Genomic DNA, 18,716 nt, shown 5'->3' on the forward strand with positions numbered 1-18,716 from the left:
ATTAGACTCAATACACATAGAAGCTGTATGACTCGGAACAAGCTGCTTTCCTTCTACGGGCCTCCAGTTCCTCATCTCTGGCCTAAATGGTCACTAAGAAACCGTCGGTTGAGTCAAGCTAAATGCTGCAACAAACAGCCCCAAGTCTCGGTAACTTAATGCAATAAGTAGAATCAACAATTCGTGCAGTAAAGCTCATTCATATCATAGCGTACAGGTGGCAGCTCCTCACCTGACTCAGGAATCCAAGCTTCCTCTAGTTGATGGCCGTGACAGCCCCCAGACCTCAGAGTCATCTGGAACTTACAGTCCCTCACCAGGTGCTTTGTATGCAGCCAGCCAACCAGTTAAGAGAGGGAGGGTGCGGCGGCCTTTGCATTACTTGGGGCCAACCCAGAAATGGCACAGGTCTCTTCTGTTCGCATTGCATTGGCCAGAGTGGGTCATGTGGTTCAGCCCCGGTGCACGCAGGCTGGGAAACCTCATCAGGCTGTGTCCACTGGGATGCAGCCGCCCAGGGCAACGGCTGACCAGTTAGTGAACAATTAACCAGTCTGAACTGTCGGCCCTTCAAGTATGACCTTTCCATTATTATTTTTTTTAATTCCAGCACAAGAAAACTTTTAAACATTGAGAAAGATGTGCAACCAAAGTAAATTATTTGATTTTGCTCTCCCTCTGTTTTATTTTATTATTGTGTTTTTGTTTTGCCTTTCAATGAGAATGTGTTCCTCAGGGAACAGAATAAGCACACATGATATCATTTAGTAATTTGAGGAAAACTTGAGGAGCGGCAGATCAATGCAGCTTGCTGGACAGATGAGTGTGCCATTGTTTTATGAAAGTCTAGCCTATAGGAATATATATCTGCCAAATACATTAATAAATAGAAGGGTATCCATTCCTTAAAATATTTCTTCAGTTTTTCTGAATTATTTACCACAGAATCACTTTAATGGTACTTCTCCAAGTAAAGGTGTCTATTTAAAAATTCTGAATGAATTAACAAAAAAGGAAGAGAGGAGGAGACACTTAAAGTCAATGATTGAGAGCCAGTGCCAAGTAGAACTTAGACCTCCAGAAGATCTAATGGGAATTAATAGGAAAAATATGACTCCCACTGTGGGACTCCAAATGACTTATTTGGAAGCATACTAAAAGTAGTATGCCTTCACAGTCCAAGTAAGGCCAGAATTGTTCCTTCGAAGAACCCAACATGCCAGTTTCCTGCAGTCCCCAAAGACACAACTTCACAAGCACAGTCCAATCCAGGAGACTGGGAAACTTGAAGGGCCGGAATTGCTTTGCACAAACGTGTAACTCATTGTGAAGGCATCATCCTCCTAGTAAATTCACTGGTGCCTATTTTGTAATCATGAAAATAATCACCTTAAACATGCAGAGAGGGGTGCCTGGGTGGTTCAGTCAGTTGAGCGTCTGTCTTCTGCTTGGGTCATGATCCCAGAGTCCTGGAATCAAGCTCCCTGTCAGGCTCCTTCCTCATCAGGGAGCCTGCTTCTCCCTCTGCCTGCTGCTCCCCCTACTTATGCTCTGTGTGTGTGTGTGTGTGTCAAATAAATATATAAAATAAAATCTTTAAAAAAAAAGTGGAGAGAAAAGTTTGTTCTGATGAGAATTACATGTATAGATTTCACGTGTGTAACTAGAAGAATGATGTCTTTGTATGAACCTATAAGTAACTGACTTAGCTCGTAAGTTTAGAATGCCCCTCTCAAGGAAGTTATGCCCGTTCTAAATGGATCTGCTTTATTCACTGTTCACATGTTTATGAAGAGGATTCCAAAGTCGATACTGCTGTGATTTTTTCCGGACTTGGAAACGGCCACTTTGTGATTCATCTGTCATGTGATAACGCTGAAATCTCATCCACCTAGTGTAATTTCAGGAAAGAGGTCGTTGCCTTACCTCTCCCCACAAAACTCTCCTCTAAATCTCCCATTTTTTTTTTAAGATTTTATGTATTTATTTATTTGCCAGAGAGAGAGCACTAGCAGGGGAGAGGGGGGACAGGGAGTGGCAGGCAGAGGGAGAAACGGGCTCCCAGATGAGCAAGGAGCCAGATGGGACTCGATCCCAGGACCTGGGGTCATGACCTGAGCTGAAGACAGATGCTTAACCACCTGAGCCTCCCAGGTGTCCCCTTCACTGTTTATTTTTCAAGGTTAAGGAGGAGTCTATCCTGGGATGAAAGCGCTGGCTGAAAACACAAATTTACATAAGAAAAGAAATAGAAAAGACATACCATTATATAAATAACTGGGGAATGATTCCTTCACAGGATGTTATTAGGAGATACCAGAGAAGGAAACAAGATATATCAGGCACATTTGATCTATTGCAATTGTTGTTCTGGGGACTTCTTAGAGCCCCACTGGGGGAGCAAAAATGCCAACTTAAATACATTTCTTCCTAAATTTCAGTGGTTTATACTCCTATTGTGAATTCTGACAAAGACTGTTTCAGTCAATATATAATCAGTCAGTAATACCTTCCTTAACAATGCTCCACACATCACCTTTGAGTACAACAAAACTGTAACCTAAGAACCTTGGCCTTTGTCTACTAACTGTGAGACATTCTTCTTCACCTAGAAATTGTTGAGTATTTGGCAAAAGTGTAAATGCTATGAAATACAATACTCCTCATGCTTAAGTTTCACAGAGGGCTTTAATTTAAAAAGAAATGCATTTTGGAGGGCACCTGGATGGTGCAATCATTTAAGCATCCGAATCTCGGTTTTGGCTCAGGTCTGATCTCAGGGTCATAGGATCAAGCCCCATGTCCAGCTCCAGGCCCGAGGTAGAGTCTGCTTGAGATTCTCTCTCTCCCTCTTCCCCTCTTGCTCATGCTCTCTCTCTAAAATAAATAAATATTAAAAAAAAAGAATATGCATTTGGTCATGTAGAAGCAGCCTATGACCCCTCTATCATGGTTCTATATAGTCCTCTTATTTTCTCTGGCTAACTGAGCTTAACCAAGGCACTGTGGTTTAAATTAGCAGAGCAGCTCATTTCGGTTTGCTGGTACAAACACTATTTTCAACATACAGAGTTGTTCACCTGTTTTGTTACAGTGTATAATTGACAGTGAGCTTCCTTGGCAGCAAATTAGTCATTTCACATTAGCTTTAGAAGTGCCATCGGGAGTTGTGATGCGAAAACTTCTCATACCAAATTGAGCATCTGTCTTCACCGACCTGGTTTGGAACCAGAGTACTCAGCATGGATCCCGAAACTCTTATGAAACCAGCTATTGTGTTTCCTTACAATCACATAGTAGCTGATTTTACAAGCTAACCAAGGAGCCATTGTACCCTAATCAGAAGCAGGTCATTGGGGGGCATGGAATCTCAGCTCAATATAATGAGTTTAAACTGCAAATTCTTTTAGCACTGATTAACTGCTGAACTCCCAAATCATGGAGTTGGTCCATAGCTCCCAAAGCCTGAAACCTTTAAAACTCTATGTCAGTGCGGAGAAATTTCTAGTTTTCTCATATAATGGTGTGTATTTTCTTCCCTTTCCTTTCTGGAATGATATGAACCACATATTTATAAGTAACTCTGTCTCTCCCTCAAAATCATCCTGCATTTTCCAAGTTGTTGACTAAGTATTAAGAGACCTTCTGGGTTTTCTTTTAATCCCCAAAACCTTGTAATTCATACATTTGAATTTAGAGATAAGAGGTTAAAATCATGCTTGAGTTAATTTGCATACATTATCAATGTCTTGACTGTATGGACAGTTTGAAAGTGCTTTATTTTGCTTAAGTGAAGCAGATCAAAGTGTTGAGGGAGAAAAGACTAGAATACCAAGTCATTACTTTATTTAAAATGTTCTACCTAGTATTGCACAAAGAAGAGTTCTGTGGCATGGGATGATAGCCCTCTGCTAAGAGAGCAATGTGGGGAAAACTCCTGTTTAACGATTTTGTGGTCTCTTTATTAAGGGGTCCTACATATATGTTAGTTGCAGTTGGAAATCAACCTGTGTGAATGTTTGGATGTCCATAGCTAAAAATGCCCTATTTCCCATTAACCCGATTCAAAGAAAACTTTTCTTCATAATCAATACATCAGTAATAACATAACTAACATTTATTTATAGGAATTAATTGCTTTTTATGCCAGACACTGGACCAAGTACTTAACAAGTGCAACAATGTGAGAACTTTTTTCACCATAAGTCCCTTTGTGTATCTCATGAAGTTGAAGCGATAAGAGACGCACACCGGCAGGCTCAGAATGCTTTCTTTCCCTAGAGAAAAGGGAGGGCTGGGAGCGAGGCATGGCACCACCTAGCGGTCGTCTCTGGCAGGAACGTTGGGCATTGTGGCCAGAGGAGAAGTGGAAGGGAAGTGTGAACCAAAGGGATCCAGAGTGTCAGTGAGAGAACTGAGAGCACCCTTGTTATTGCTGATGGACTAGAAAGGGAGGGATAATTTTAAAATGTCTTACTGTAACTTATCAATATATAACCTTTAAGGTTCTTGAAAACACGAAAAAAAATATTTTTAACATTACAGTTAGCTCTTGAACAACACGGGTTTCACCTGCATGGATCTACTTATAGGTGGATTTTTTTTTTTTTGATAAATACAGTACTTGAAACGTATTTTCTCTTACGATTTTCTTAATAACATTTTCTTCTCTCTAGCTTACTTTATTGTAAAAATACAGTATGTATTACTGTATAACATACAAAATGTGTATTAATCAACAGTTTAAGTATTTGTAAGGCTTCTGGTCAGTGGGTGGTAGGCTATTAGTAGTTAAGTTTTTGGGGAGTCAAAAGTTATAAAATATTTTCTACTGGGTTGGTGGTCGGCACTCCTAACACCCAGTGTTGTTCCAGGGTCAACTGTACTTTTGGGTGCTATACATTTTTCTTGTGGCTGATGTGGCCAACTGGGTCTCCAAGATTTGTTCGGTTTACATTTATATATCTCATTTAATCCTCAAAACAACTTTACATATTACCATCATTTTTTATCTTTTTTAAACATTTATTTATTTATTTGAGAGAAAGGGTGCGCGCAAGAGAGAAGTAGGGGGAGGAGCAGAGAGAATCTCAAGCAGACTGAGTTGAGCTGGAGCCAGAGATGGGGCTAGATCTCATGACCCTGAGATCGGGGTCTGAGCCGAAACCAAGTGTCAGATGTCCAATGAACTGTACCACCCAGGCACCCCATCATCATTTTTTAGAGGAAAAATGAGAAATAAAACTCCTTAGGATTAAACCATTAAAATTCACCAAACTATTTGTTACTTCAACATTACCTATTTTATCCCAATTACTATGCTTCCCAAGGTCACATAACTAATAAGTGAAATGACTAGGAAAATCCCAGCTCTTAATCACTATGCTATACTACCTCCTAAATGGGTCCTATCCACCCCCACCCCCTCTGCCCGGCAGACAGAACTTTTATCATAATACACAGTGGTGAAGGGTTTTTGCGGTGTTTCTTACACTATAGTCTTAGTGGTTGAGCTCTCCAGAACTAGAAAATAAGCTAAATTTAAGTCTCGGTTATTTGACTTAGATGCGCTTTCTGCATCAGAAGTGATAGTATTTACTTAGGGGAAAAGAAGTCTTCTCTAAGTCTTAATAGTTTGTCTTGACCTCAAGGCTCAGGGTGAAATTGGAAAAGTTCAAAATCATCAGTTTTTTAATTAAAATCTCATTTCTGTTTCTAAGTTATACAGCAAGCAAAGGAAACATGTTAGCTACTTTATTACCCACTTAGGGTTTCAGACCAGCTTCAGAAATGTCTTCTTTAGATTAGATGGTAGTGAACTCCTAAATTTTAGCTGAAAACGAGTGCCCCCTTATTCAAAGCCTGTTCTTTCTCCAGAGCTTTCAAATTTCTCTTTCTGTCTTCCACCTGCACTTGGTGGTACTCACTATTTCTTAGTACCTCCACTTAGATCTACAAGAGAAAGAAGCAGATCAGAAATAAAAGTGAGACCTGGGGAGCCTGCATGGCTCAGACGTTAAGCATCTGCCTTTGGCTCAGGTCATGATCCCAGGGTCCTGGGATCGAGCCCCACATCAGGCTCCCTGCTCATCAGGAAGCCTGCTTCTCCCTCTCCCACTCCCCACTGCTTATGTTCCCTCTCTTGCTGTGTCTCCCCGTCAAATGAATAAATAAAATCTTTAAAAAGGAAGAAAAATAAATAAAAGAGACCTATTGATTTGTTACTTGCCTATATCATATGACTATCATTAATGGTTTTGTAAGAATGGGCATTTTAACTATGTGAGTTACTGAGTTATGGGGGAGTATCCTTCATTCATAGTCTATTTATCCCAAACAGCCACCAGTACCAGTAATGTTGCTGTCCAGAGAACAAGATAAAATATGTGATGATTCCTTTTTCTGAATGAGGACACATGTTCCTTCAATCTGCTTTGTGACTTAATCAATGTGGCATTATTAACAAAGCAGCGGATATCATGAATCACTCAGAAAGAAGAGCCTTGTAATTTGCATCTCATTTCCCAATTGAGCAATCAGCTGTAGATAACATTCCCACCAGAGCACTTCAGTGTCTTAGGAGATTCCAGAGTTGAGAGGACATTTGCAGGCTCACACAGGGGCTTGTAATTCTGACCTGCAAACCAAGAAAACCAAGAGAATACCTTCCTTGGCCACTAGTCCACTGGGTCACAGCTGAGGATTCCCAAGCCTCTGTGGTGGGTTCCATTCCCATTTGCTTCCTTCCTACCTCATAGTAGTCAACTTCTTGGAGGTTCAGCCTCTTGAAAAGATCTTGAGAGTAAGAAAAGCTTATTGGCAATGCCTCACTATTGCTGAAAAATCAGTCGGCTTCTAAGAGTGAGACATTAGCATCCCATGAAAGGCTGGGCCCCAAACTTTATTGTCATAGTACCATGTGTCAGAATTCAGAGACACTTTTATCCGTGGGCAGAAATAGATGAAACAAATCAAAGAGCTTGCAGCCCAGCTCAAAGAAAATCCCCAAAGCAGGAAAATTTACTACTGGGGAGTTTAGGAACTTAAGAAAAGAATAAGTTGGATGGCCAAGGTCAGGTATGAGCCTTTGAAAGCTCTTCTAGAATGTCTTCATTCAGTAAAATAGACAACATAAAAGAATACAATGACATTTTTTACATCTATAATCACCAGTAATTTTAGTACATTTGATTTCTGTTTGCAGTTCAAGCTCAATAGTAGAATTTTGAGGCCTTTATTACACATTTTTCTTTAAAAAAAAAAGATTGTGAATTTGTTTTGCTGTTTTATAGCAGATTGAGTAATAAGAGACCATTTTTCTTCTTCTGGTTCTCCATTCCAGTGAGCAATGTTTTTTTGAAGTAAGGGTCCTCTCTTGTAGTTCCCATAGCACTTACAGAGTGATAGAGTATGTTAAATGGTTAGGACTAGGGAATAAAATAGAAAGAATTTATGCAGAAACTTTTTAAAGATTTTATTTATTTATTTGACAGACACAGATCATCAGCAGGCAGAGAGAGAGAGAGAAGCAGGCTCCCCGCTGAGCAGAGAGCCCAATGTGGGGCTCGATCCCAGGACCCTGAGATCACGACCTGAGCTGAAGACAGAGGCCCAACCCACTGAGCCACCCAGGCACCCCTATGCAGAAACTTTTTAAACCAACTCCACATAGCTGAGAATATGTTTCTTTCCTAGTCCACAAGGTTATAAAGCCTTAGCTTGTTTGTGATAACCTTCTGCCAAGGCATACCCTCTCTCTTTCTTGCCCACACTTGGCTTTTTCTGACCTGGCGAACTGAAGGTACAATTCTAAGATCTGAGTGGGCTGACCCTCAGCCTTCTTTATTTCTCTCAAGACTTCATTGCAATGACCTTCATTTCTTGTTTTATATCTGATTTAGAACATTTTTATCAACCCAACCTGTACTACTTCAGTCTTTTTTAAAAATCATCCCCATTAGAGATTACCAGCCGTTCTGTGTCTAAAAGGTTTAAAAAGTTCATGTGGGAGGGACTCAGATTGGATAAGACTGTCTTCCTCAAAACGTTCAAAACCTTGGAGTCTTCCAGGTACTGGAATAAGAAATGATATCTATAAACATTATCCATGCAAAGGTTGTATTGTGCATTTTCCCCCATGGGGCTAGAATGTCTAGAATGCATCATATTTCTGGAGAGATTTGTAACTCAGAGAAGGCTAACAAGGTGCTTGGGTAACTCAGTATCACGAGATTTGGGGATCAGGTTTGTGGCAGTCGTCAAACCTTATGCTAGATTCAATTCCCTATTACATCAGGCATTTAGTCTCTCAGCTCAGGTAATAGCATTAACTGCTGGAGGAGGCACCTGAGACAACTTCTGATTCTGTGCAAAGTACACAGAGAGTCAGGGCACCTGCCAGAATTCTAACCTGATGTGTGGATTGGGCGAGTCACCTCATCTCCCTGGACGGCAATTTCTGCATGTCTAGGTAGGGAGTTGGACTAATTCGGTGGTTTCAACCCTGACCTGGAGACCTAGGCCTACCCACCACCAACTGGAAGAGACCTTCTGGAGTTGGTGCTCTGGAGTCCGATTTACTTAGGAATGCTTCTCAAACATTCTATTGTCTGCCAGGTTACAAACCATCGCAGCAGACACTTTTTAGGGTGACTTCTACCTTTAGAATACGGGGTTTCCATTAAACCAATATTCTCTGCTGTTGGCAGAATCTGGATCAGCACGAAGTGTTAGTCAACAGAATGACTGTATCATAGTGGTCTTTTAAACACATGTGATTAATGCCATATGCAAATGAAACGACTTATTCAGAGAGCCTATCACAGTAGCACTGGTTCTATGACGGATACTTCTTACCTCATAGGATTACAGTGAAAATTAGTGGACAGAATGACTGGGAGCATTTTTCAGGGTGCTTGTCACTTTGTGAACACTTAGTGAATTAACAGGTGATAGGATGATAATAGCAGTGATACTGGTTATGAGATCAAAGTATGCCCCACGGGCCAGCAGCATCAGTATTCCCCGGGAGCTCATTAGAAATACGGAGTCCCGGCCTCTACCACAGACCTCCTGAACCAGAACCTGCATTTTATAACAAAATCCCCAGGGGATATGTGTGCACATAAAAGCTTGAGAAGCACTAATGCAACTTGACAGCAACTTGACAGAAGTCACGCTACCAGTAAGTAAACCAGGGAACTAGGAGTCACACCCAAATCAAAAGACGCTGAGGCCTGTTTCTCAGCGCATCTTTGACCTGGAGCTGTTCAGGCATCCTGAATCCTACTGGGCTACTCGTTCTCTCCTCCAGGCTGTAACTGAAAGGCTCTTTAAAACACATTTTTGCATCTACCACAGAGACAACAGCACTGTAATTTTGGTTTTCACATTTTTAATTATTCAGCTGTTTTATTTGTCACCATTTAGGGAATTATTACAAAACTTATGTCTACAATGCTTCTGATTAATGCATATTTAGGCAACTAAGCAGATGTAGAATGGGTTGACTTCTTTGACAAAATTAAACATTGATGAAACATGTATTTGCACAGCAATAATGATGCCAGCGTTTGTATAAATAATAACACATCTATTTCCCTAATCATCTAGAAAAAAAAAAACACAACAACAACAGTGAGAGTTGACAGAATTACCAAATATGTCTCACTTCCTAGGCAGATCATTTTTGAGTGTAAAAGGTTTTTTTTTCCAATGTGAATAAAGTTATGCTAATTTATAGCATCTATTACCACTTTAAAATGAAAGGACTGTTTTTGAGCAAAAAACAATGTGGATGAGACCTGAAGCGTGTTTCCAGGATATATCATGAGTTCCAGAGCTTCTTTGTCCAGCATGGAAAGCTGCATGTTATAACAGACTCCTCCACAGTACTGTAGTTTGATTTTATGTAAGATGTATTCTGAAGCCCATCTGAACTGATTCTACAGCACACATTTGTTTTTCACCTCTTACCATCTCTTTTTTTTTAAGATTTTATTTATTTATGACAGAGAGAGGGAACACAAGCACAGGGGAGCTGAAGAGGGAGAAGCAGACTCCCCACTGAGCAGATGGCCCAATATGAGGTTCGATCCCAGGATGCTGGGATCATGACCTAAGCCCAAGGTAGACCTGAGCCCAAGGTAAACACTTAACTACTGAGTCACCCAGACATCCCTCACCTCTTAGCATCTCTGATATTAGTGTTTCTCTTACAAGTGATGACAGGTCCCAATTTGATTGCCAGCATTTTTTTCTTCTTATAATCAATGGAATCTTAAATTCAATTAAATAGATCAGGATCCCCAGTGAACTTAAATCATACGTAGTTCACAAGAAACATCATGTTGAGGAAAACAAATGGGACAGAAAGGTGATATCACCCCCACCGTATTCAAAGAAAGGGAGGTGGACAAATGGAATGAAATTAAATAAGAAAAGGTTCCATGGGTTTCTGTTTTCACAGAGCCAGAGAGAAAAATCATAGAAGATGTGAGCATTTAGCCGAAGGTGAGGAAAGAGGAAAAGGGGAGAGGGAAAACAAAAGGGAAGTGAATAAGGCATCAGGATGGAAAACACAGTGAATAGGTCCACTATTTCGATCATTATTTCCTAGGTGTGACATTCAATTTGCTGCTCCCTTTTCTTAGTCCTCACGTTGGTCAACAGAGCTCCCAGAGGCTGGGGTGAGGGGGGCCATTTCTGTATCTGTTAGGAGGCATTATTTCTTCTTGCCTACCCAGGGGGATCAATCATCCCCCACACTCTCTCTCCCCTGCTTCCTACATTTTACCCAGTCCCAAACCACCTGGGAAGGCTTAAGTGATTCTCATGACTTCTGTTGTTTGTTTGCTCTTTCAGGTGATATCAAGATTATCGAACAAATCTACGGTCTCACAGGTATGGCTTTTTCCAAAGAGCAGAACATTTGTCTAAAATCTGTAGGATTTCCAATAAATCTGCCTCCCACTTCAGGGTTTTATGCATTTATTTTCGACCTTCCCTGATACACTTCCCAATGAAATGTATTGACTGACTTTCTGGAGCTTGGAACAGGGAAGTATTGAAACTGACCTCTCTATTTAAGGGTTTTATCGTTGTTGAAAGGTGGCTGCCACCAGAACCTGCCAAAGGTAATAACATCCTGAGGTATTGATCTTGGAAGTACATTTATTATGTTTAAAATTAGTAGCCAAATGTTTTCCTGTAGGCTTCCAATTGATGGTACAACATGATTTTCCATGATATAAACAACAACAACAACAAAAGTGGTTCAGAGACACTCTGGAAGTGGTTTCTCTTGAACTCTTAAGGTAGTGCCAACTTTTAAGAATCCTCCAATTTCACAGAAAATTTTCCAAGAAACTGACTTATCAGATTTATTACCTGGACTTTTATTACCAATAATCCTGTGACAGAAATCCCATAAAAAAGCTCCTTGCCTTGCTCAGCACTCTTCTTGAAGCAGAACCCAACACCCTTCTCACACAGACACACATACATACAAAGAAACACATATCCAGTTACATAACCTACGTCAAAGACATTGATAATTTACTGAACGTAGTTGGGGCTGTGGGAGCACAAACAGGGTTTACTTTTAATACTATTGAGAAACTTCTTAAAAGCCCTTAAAACATCTCAGTGCATTCAACTGAGTTTCTGGCAGGAGTTGTCTTTCTCATCTCTACAAAATCCCTCCTCAGGAGCTGGCAAAACGGTTATGTTTCAACTCTTCTCAACAGGCCGTCTTTCCTCACGACTATACCCCTTTTTCCCCAGGCCATTCCTATCTTCCTCTTTCTCATGAAGAAAAATTTAGCTTTCTTTTGGACTTTCCAATTTGAATTCCTCACCCCTTCATAGCACTCTGAAAATGAACATCCCTTCCAAGAAGGGATGGATATCTTTAACTTTCAAAAAAATTATTATGTGTAATCAAGGCTTAGGTTCATGTACAATATCAAAACCACCAGAATAACAGGAGCTTCAAGGCAATAGATGTTTATTTCTCTCTCGTGAACGAGGCCCGAGGTGGGTGATACAACTGTGTCAGTAGGGTCCTGAGCTTTCTTCTTTGGGATTCATTATCCTCCATGCAAGGCTTCCCTGTTTAAGAACTTCTCATTGTCTAAGATGGCTGCAGGAGATCTCTCCACTTTATCAGTGGTCCAGACTAGAAACTAAATATGTACACACACACACACACACACACACACACACACGATAGAGGCTTGTCTCTTTCCAGACATCTTCCTAAAAGTTCCTTTTAACCTGTCCACTTGCATAGTATCACCCCAGAACTCAGCCTCATGGCCCAACCCACTGGCAAAGGAAGCTGAGAAAGGAGATCTTTGGGCCAGGTGCATTGCTGAAAGTTCTGTTAACTAGCAAAGAAGGGGAGATTATGTAAAAAGAGGTAACCAACAGCCTCTGTAGTAACCACCTGAAGCATATGTTTCCATTTTCTTCATGATCATCATCATCCCCACAAGAACATCTATTAAGTATTTCCAATGCACATTGCTAAGTGTTTTAACCTCCATTATCTAATATCTATTTCCTCACACCGTTCCCAATTAACAGGTGAAAAAAACAAGGATTTGCCTACCCAGGGGGATCAATAGGTAGTGAATAATAGGCAGTAAGTCTCAAGTAATAGGTAGTAATAGGTAATAAGTAATAGGTAGTAATAGGTAGTAAGTCTCAGGACTTCTAGGACCGTGTAACCAAAAGTCCGTGCATTCAGCCGCTAGACTTTATTCTGCTTCCCCTGTAGTCATCACAGGTCTGGCTGAATCTAGTCACTTGTGAGTTCAAAATGGCTATTTCAGTAGAATGTCATAAGCTAAATGAGAGATTCTTTTGACTTATGGGGATAAAAACCTCATTGTCCTCATGGAAACATCTGTCAGGGGGAAATGAAGGAGTGGGTCAGAAGAGAAGGAAGAAATCTGTAGCTGAACTTTATGGCAGTGTATACAGGGGTGAATCCAGCTACCCAAGAGAAGCAAGCATTTCTGTGTACGTGGCCTGAAGAAAATAACTGGTACTCCTGCAGAGAGGCTGTGTGTGGGGCTGGGTATTTACTGATCTAATAAATTCGGCTCCTCTCTGCAATAATGTCAGGGGGAATAACTAATTCTTCGTAGAAGTACTGTTGGCTGCCTTGATCACAAGAATCACTATCTAAGCAACTGCCCAAGGTGCCAAGTCTCCATGATAAAATGGAAGTATGACATTTAAACAAACTTGTAGAAGTACAAACACTGTAGATTATTAGTCAGAGAATTCTCTTAGGGCCATTGGAGCCTCCTTGAACCAAAGGAATGATTAAATTGCCAATGCAAATGTAAATAGAAGTCCAATTAAAAGAATTTACTCATTGTTTTTCATTTCTTGAATAAATTTGCCCTGTTGTATCTTTAATGGGACGAGCTAATTTTTCTATTCTACAGTGCTACCAAACAATTGTTCCTCCGCAGCTCCATGTGGGATTAACTTTGTTATAAACACAGAACTTTAAAATGCTGTGAAAAGCAAAAACAAATAAAAGCCAAACCATGACTATTCCAATAAAAAGCTAATTATAATAATCATATCTAGTTGGAAAGATGAGTCTCATGTCATTTCTTCAAGAAATTTTGTGCCATTAAGATGAGAATATAAGAAAGCTTCATGAGTAAACTAACTATTTTGTTTCATTTGGCCTAAACTGAATGGGCTATTGCCTGTAAAGTCACCACAGGTTCAAGTTCATTTTTTGTTGTTGTATCTATCATTATAGCTGTTACAGAAAAATCAATATATACCAAAAAAACCAACTCTTTATATTAAGATGAAGGAAAATCATGACAGTTCATGAGATTTAAGTAGTACTCTTAGATCTTTTCATTTTGTTGTCTTATTTCTCTTAGAAATTATTGATGAGAAGGTAGAAGCAATTGTATCCTCAAAAGAGAATGAGGCACACACAAAAAAAATGAATGACCTTTTGGAGCAGGGAAACCATGTTTGGGGCAGAGCAAGAAACACCCATTGTTGTAATGACTTCATTGAGGGCCACTCATTTAGCTTTTGCTGTCCTTTCTGCCCTGCCTCCCATCATTACCTCCATTGCCCTTACCCATCCTCTCCCTTGCTTCTTCTTAGTCTAAAAGGTTGAATGACTCCAGCCAAGAGTCTAAGGTGGGTTTACACAAGACTTCTTCCCTTCCCAAGGTTCTTAAGAGGAGCAGACCAAATGGTTTGCTCCATTTCCTGCCAACTGATGTCTGAGAATAAACATAACAGGAAGCAGAATAGGTGTGGATGCTACTGAACTTGCTCCATCTATGTGATCCAGAATAGGAAAGATTTTTATTCTCAAAGATAATATGTTTTTCTGGTTGACCTGCACATAAAAGTTCCACTAAAGACCTTATGACTTTAAAAAAAAAAAAAGACCTTATGACTTTAGAATAACAAGGCCCAAGACCTTCCTGTAAAATTGAAAATGTCCTAAGAGCATGTCACCATATACTATTATAGATGATAGTCTGAGTATAATCTGGAAGCAAACCAGGTAAAACGCAGGTTTCACACAGCTCCCCACCAAGACAGTTTAAAAAGACCAAGAGAGGCGTTAACAGAAGGACGCCAGGATGGCAAAGAGGGTAAACCTGGGGAATTTCAGAAATGCAAGACATGGAACCCCTGAATAAATAATAGCAAAATCTGCAAAGTCTTAAGTTTTACTGAGAAGTAAGTTTCTAAAGGATTTGACTTTGCTTAGGCGGGCCCACCAGCATGAATGGTCTACCTCTCAAGCGGTCTTTGTGGTCTGTACTAATCTGTGTTATCCACTGATTTAGTCAGAGCCCAAGGGAAATGGCAGCATCAACAAAAGACTCCCATCCATTGTGGAAGATGAAGAGGAGGAGGAGGAGGTGGAGGACGAGGAGACATCCTCCCTCTCTCCCATCTACACCAGGGGAACCTCGTCTGCGCGCAGCAAGAAGGTTGGAAGCAATAAAAGCTATCTAGGCCTAAGCTTGAAGCAGCTGGCCTCAGGCACTGTACCGTTTCACTCACCTAGCCGAGTCTCCAGTTCACATTCCCCCAAAAACAAACAGGAAACTGACCCCCCCAACCATGCTAAAAGGAAAGAGAGAAACTTGAAATTGCAACTGTCAGCTTTGAATAGCGCCGGACCCCCAGACCTCAGTCCAAGGTAAGAATCACATCATGCAATTCTTTCCTAGGTGAAAAGGGCTGCCTTTTGTCCAAACTGGTACCTTGCTAGTAAATTATTCAGATTTCTGGGCCTCTCAGCCACATAGGTTCCTAGCCTGGGTTCTTCAGCTTTGCTGAATTTTGTGTGCAATTTTTGCCTCTACGTGGTGGTGTGTGCAATATGAGAAAGTTAGTTGTATTCTCAAAAGGGTCCATTAAATATTCGGAAGTTCTTCTCTACTCCTTTCATCCGTTTAGCGCTACCTATTATTATGTGTGTATTTCTACATTGTAATTTTGTAATTTATAAGTTTAAATGAAAATAAAAGATAGAACAAGGCCCATCGATGTGATTCCCTCAATACCTGATCTTACCAAACATTTTATGGAACAATAATTTGAAATCATAAAGGCAATGAAGTGCTGATGTTCATTTTCAATCCTATTTTCTTTATCATTGTGGACAACTGAAGCTTTGTTATATTTCTGGCCTCCTCTATAGGTAACATGAAATGGCTCTACTTTTAATTTTAAAAATTCACTTTAGGATTAGCTAAAGAGGATTGAAAGGGTGAAAAATCCTGATGCAGATAATGTGAAAGGAGTAGTCTATGGTGAGTATAAGCAATAGTAAAAAATCACAGCATAGCTGAATAATAAGTAGAAGCAAGAAAAAAAAATGAAATGCTTCCTATGTGCCACGTCCTCTGCTAGGTCACTCCACATTCACTATTGCATTTAGTCTCCTCAGGAATTCAGGAGTCCTGTAGAGTAGTTCATAGTATCTGTACTATGAAGATATAAGAAGTGAACTCTTTTGTCCAAAATCTCATAGATTATGGCTGGAAATCTGGATTCAAATTCTATTTTTCTACCTGTAAAGCCAGTGATATTTTTTAGTACATTTAACTAGTCATCTGAAGGACACAATTTATCCATTTAGAGGGGAATTTTTAGAAAATAAGCAAAACAGACTTAGTGAAAACTAGGTGGACATTAAAGTTTCTGGAATTCAGTTGGGATGGTAATTTGAAAATGTTGCCTTATTCTTCTCCTTCCTAAATTTTTAATAAGAAGTAATACAATAAATTCTAAATAGGGGAAAATATGTCAGAGCTGGAAAAGAAAGGTTTATGTACAATTGATCCTACACTTATAAAAAGATTTTGAGAACATGTACCAAAATGCTAACAGGTAGTGGTAGATTACAAGTGACTTTTATTTTCTAAGTTTTGTTACTTTTATGTTTAAACTTTCTACAATTGACACATTTTTTAAAATATTTTTTTAAAAGATTTTATTTATTTATTTGACAGAGAGAGAGAGATCACAAGTAGGCAGAGAGGCAGGCAGAGAGAGGGGGGAAGCAGGCTCCCTGTTGAGCAGAGAGCCCGATGCAGGACTGGATCCCAGGACCCTGAGGCCATGACCTGAGCCGAAGGCAGAGGCTTAACCCACTGAGCCACCCAGGCACCCCTAGACTTATATTTTTTAAATAATGATTGGCTTAGACATTCTTTAGCAGGAAAGAAGACTAGCCAAAGTCTTAATAGTCATTTATATGTAATTCTTTAACTCTTACTTTAGGGTTTGTCCAGGTTCCGAGTAAAGGTGTCATCAAAGTTATTTAATGTGATGCCATAATCATTAGATTAAAACACTTTAATTCTGGATAGAGTGGTGGTTTAATACAAATTCAGATAAGAAGTTTTCTGTATCTTAAGGCTTTGAATCTGAGAACAAATAAGTTTCTAAATTCTATAGTCTTTCTATCCAACAGAAATACAATGTAAGCTAAAATTGTGAGCCACAGATGTAATTTTAAATTTGCTAGTAGCCACATTTTTAAAAAACAAAAACAAACAAAAAAATAAAGTGAAATTTAATTTTAATAATATAGTTTATTTGACTCAGTATGCCCCAAATAATATAATTTCAAATGTAAATAATATTTAAAAATTTACTAATAAAACCATTTGCATTTTTTTACTCAAATCTTTGAAGTCCAATGTGCATTTTATTCTTAGAGTATGTCTCAATTTGCATGAACCACATTTCTGGTGCTCAGTAGCAATATAAGGCTAATGGCTACCATATTGGATAGCACAGCTTTATAGTATACAGAATTTAGAAATTAACACAATAGTTTTAAATCTTCTAGAAATACTAGAACCCGGGGTTCCTGGGTGGCTCAGTTGGTTAAGTATCCGACTCATGGTTTTGGCTCAGAGCATGATCTCAGGGTTGTGAGATCAAGCCCTGAGTCAGGCTTCGCACTCAGTGGGGAGTCGGCTTGGGATTCTCTCTCTCTCTTTCTCTGCTCATTCCTCCCACCCTGTGTGTTCTCTCTGTCTGTCTAAAATAAATAAATAAAATATATTTTTTAAAAAGACATACTGGAACCCATAAATATAAATGCACAGCTAACCAATATCCTTTATTTTAAATAGGATTGTTGATGGAATTGAAGATGGAAACAGCAGCGAGGAAAGCCAAACTTTTGACTTTGGCTCTGAACGCATCAGGCCAGAGCCCAGAGTTTCCCCTCCTCTAGGAGGTAAGTTCCATATTAGCCTTCGGTCAAAAGGTGATTTCCTTTTAACTTGTAATGTTTGGCATAGGCACTTTTTTGCCTTCCCACTCTCTGAATATTTTCTACATGATCAAACTTCACCAATGCCATGGAACAATTTGACTCGAGTCTGTGCCATCTCCAAGTTATTAAGATATAATTTGTAATTGTTCCTCCCTCCAGGCTAGATGTTCTGCCATTTCTCAGCCCAGGTAAATGGTATGTCAGGAGACTCAAATTTCTGCTATTCATTAGAGGATGACCATGTTTTCTTATTACAAATGCAGACTAATCCACAGAAACAACACTACCCAGAGGAAAAGCTGTGTTGGTTGTACACTGTAGGAACACTGGTTATTTTTAACCAACTTATTGATGAGAGATTATGTATTTGCATTATGTGTTTGCATATCAGAGGATAAACAACTTCAGAAGAATGTAAGAAGGTTGGAAATGATGGAGACCTGTGTGAAGCACTACTCTCTAATGATGGTGAATTTAATATAAGGGAACCCCAAACCTAACCCAGCCTCCTCTCACTCCCTTGCCTTCTTGAGTTCATAGGATATGTTGATAGGAATATATCAACATAATGAAAGCCAGAAACGAATGGTAAATTCTAAAGAAGAAACACCTGTACTTACTAGAGAGAGAATAATGAGCAAGCATAGGCTATCCAAAATAATTTACCAGCAAACTCCAGACGAAAGGCTAGTAGTCGCCTGCCAACTCCATCCTCCCCTTCCCACTCAGCTCTGAGATCCTTGTGTCAGGATCTACTACCAGTTAGTGAATACCCCCATGAACAAAGCCGAGCCCAATAAAAACAGTCCTGGGTGTGTGTCTCCTTTTGGTAGAATACCGGTATTCCATCTCAATCAATAATCCTACTCCCTGGCACTCACCATCTTCTGAAGAAATGGAAGGG

The 18,716-nt window shown here is 39.7% G+C and overlaps 1 protein-coding gene across 1 annotated transcript in view; it reads left to right on the forward strand.

Moving 5' to 3' along the window:
- Window positions 1–18,716, forward strand: part of KCNH8 (potassium voltage-gated channel subfamily H member 8) — a gene marked incomplete at both ends in the record, with an annotated part of 371,995 nt that overhangs the window by 332,554 nt on the left and 20,725 nt on the right. Inside the window, 3 exons of the mRNA XM_080813771.1 lie at window positions 10,864–10,902; window positions 14,856–15,214; window positions 17,667–17,773. Of these exons, the coding sequence (XP_080669897.1) occupies window positions 10,864–10,902; window positions 14,856–15,214; window positions 17,667–17,773 (505 nt within the window). The remainder of the gene's footprint in view (window positions 1–10,863; window positions 10,903–14,855; window positions 15,215–17,666; window positions 17,774–18,716) is intronic.

This window comes from Martes martes, assembly GCF_963455335.1.
Source record: "Martes martes genome assembly, chromosome: 1".
In the NCBI taxonomy this organism is placed as follows: Eukaryota; Metazoa; Chordata; class Mammalia; order Carnivora; family Mustelidae; genus Martes; species Martes martes.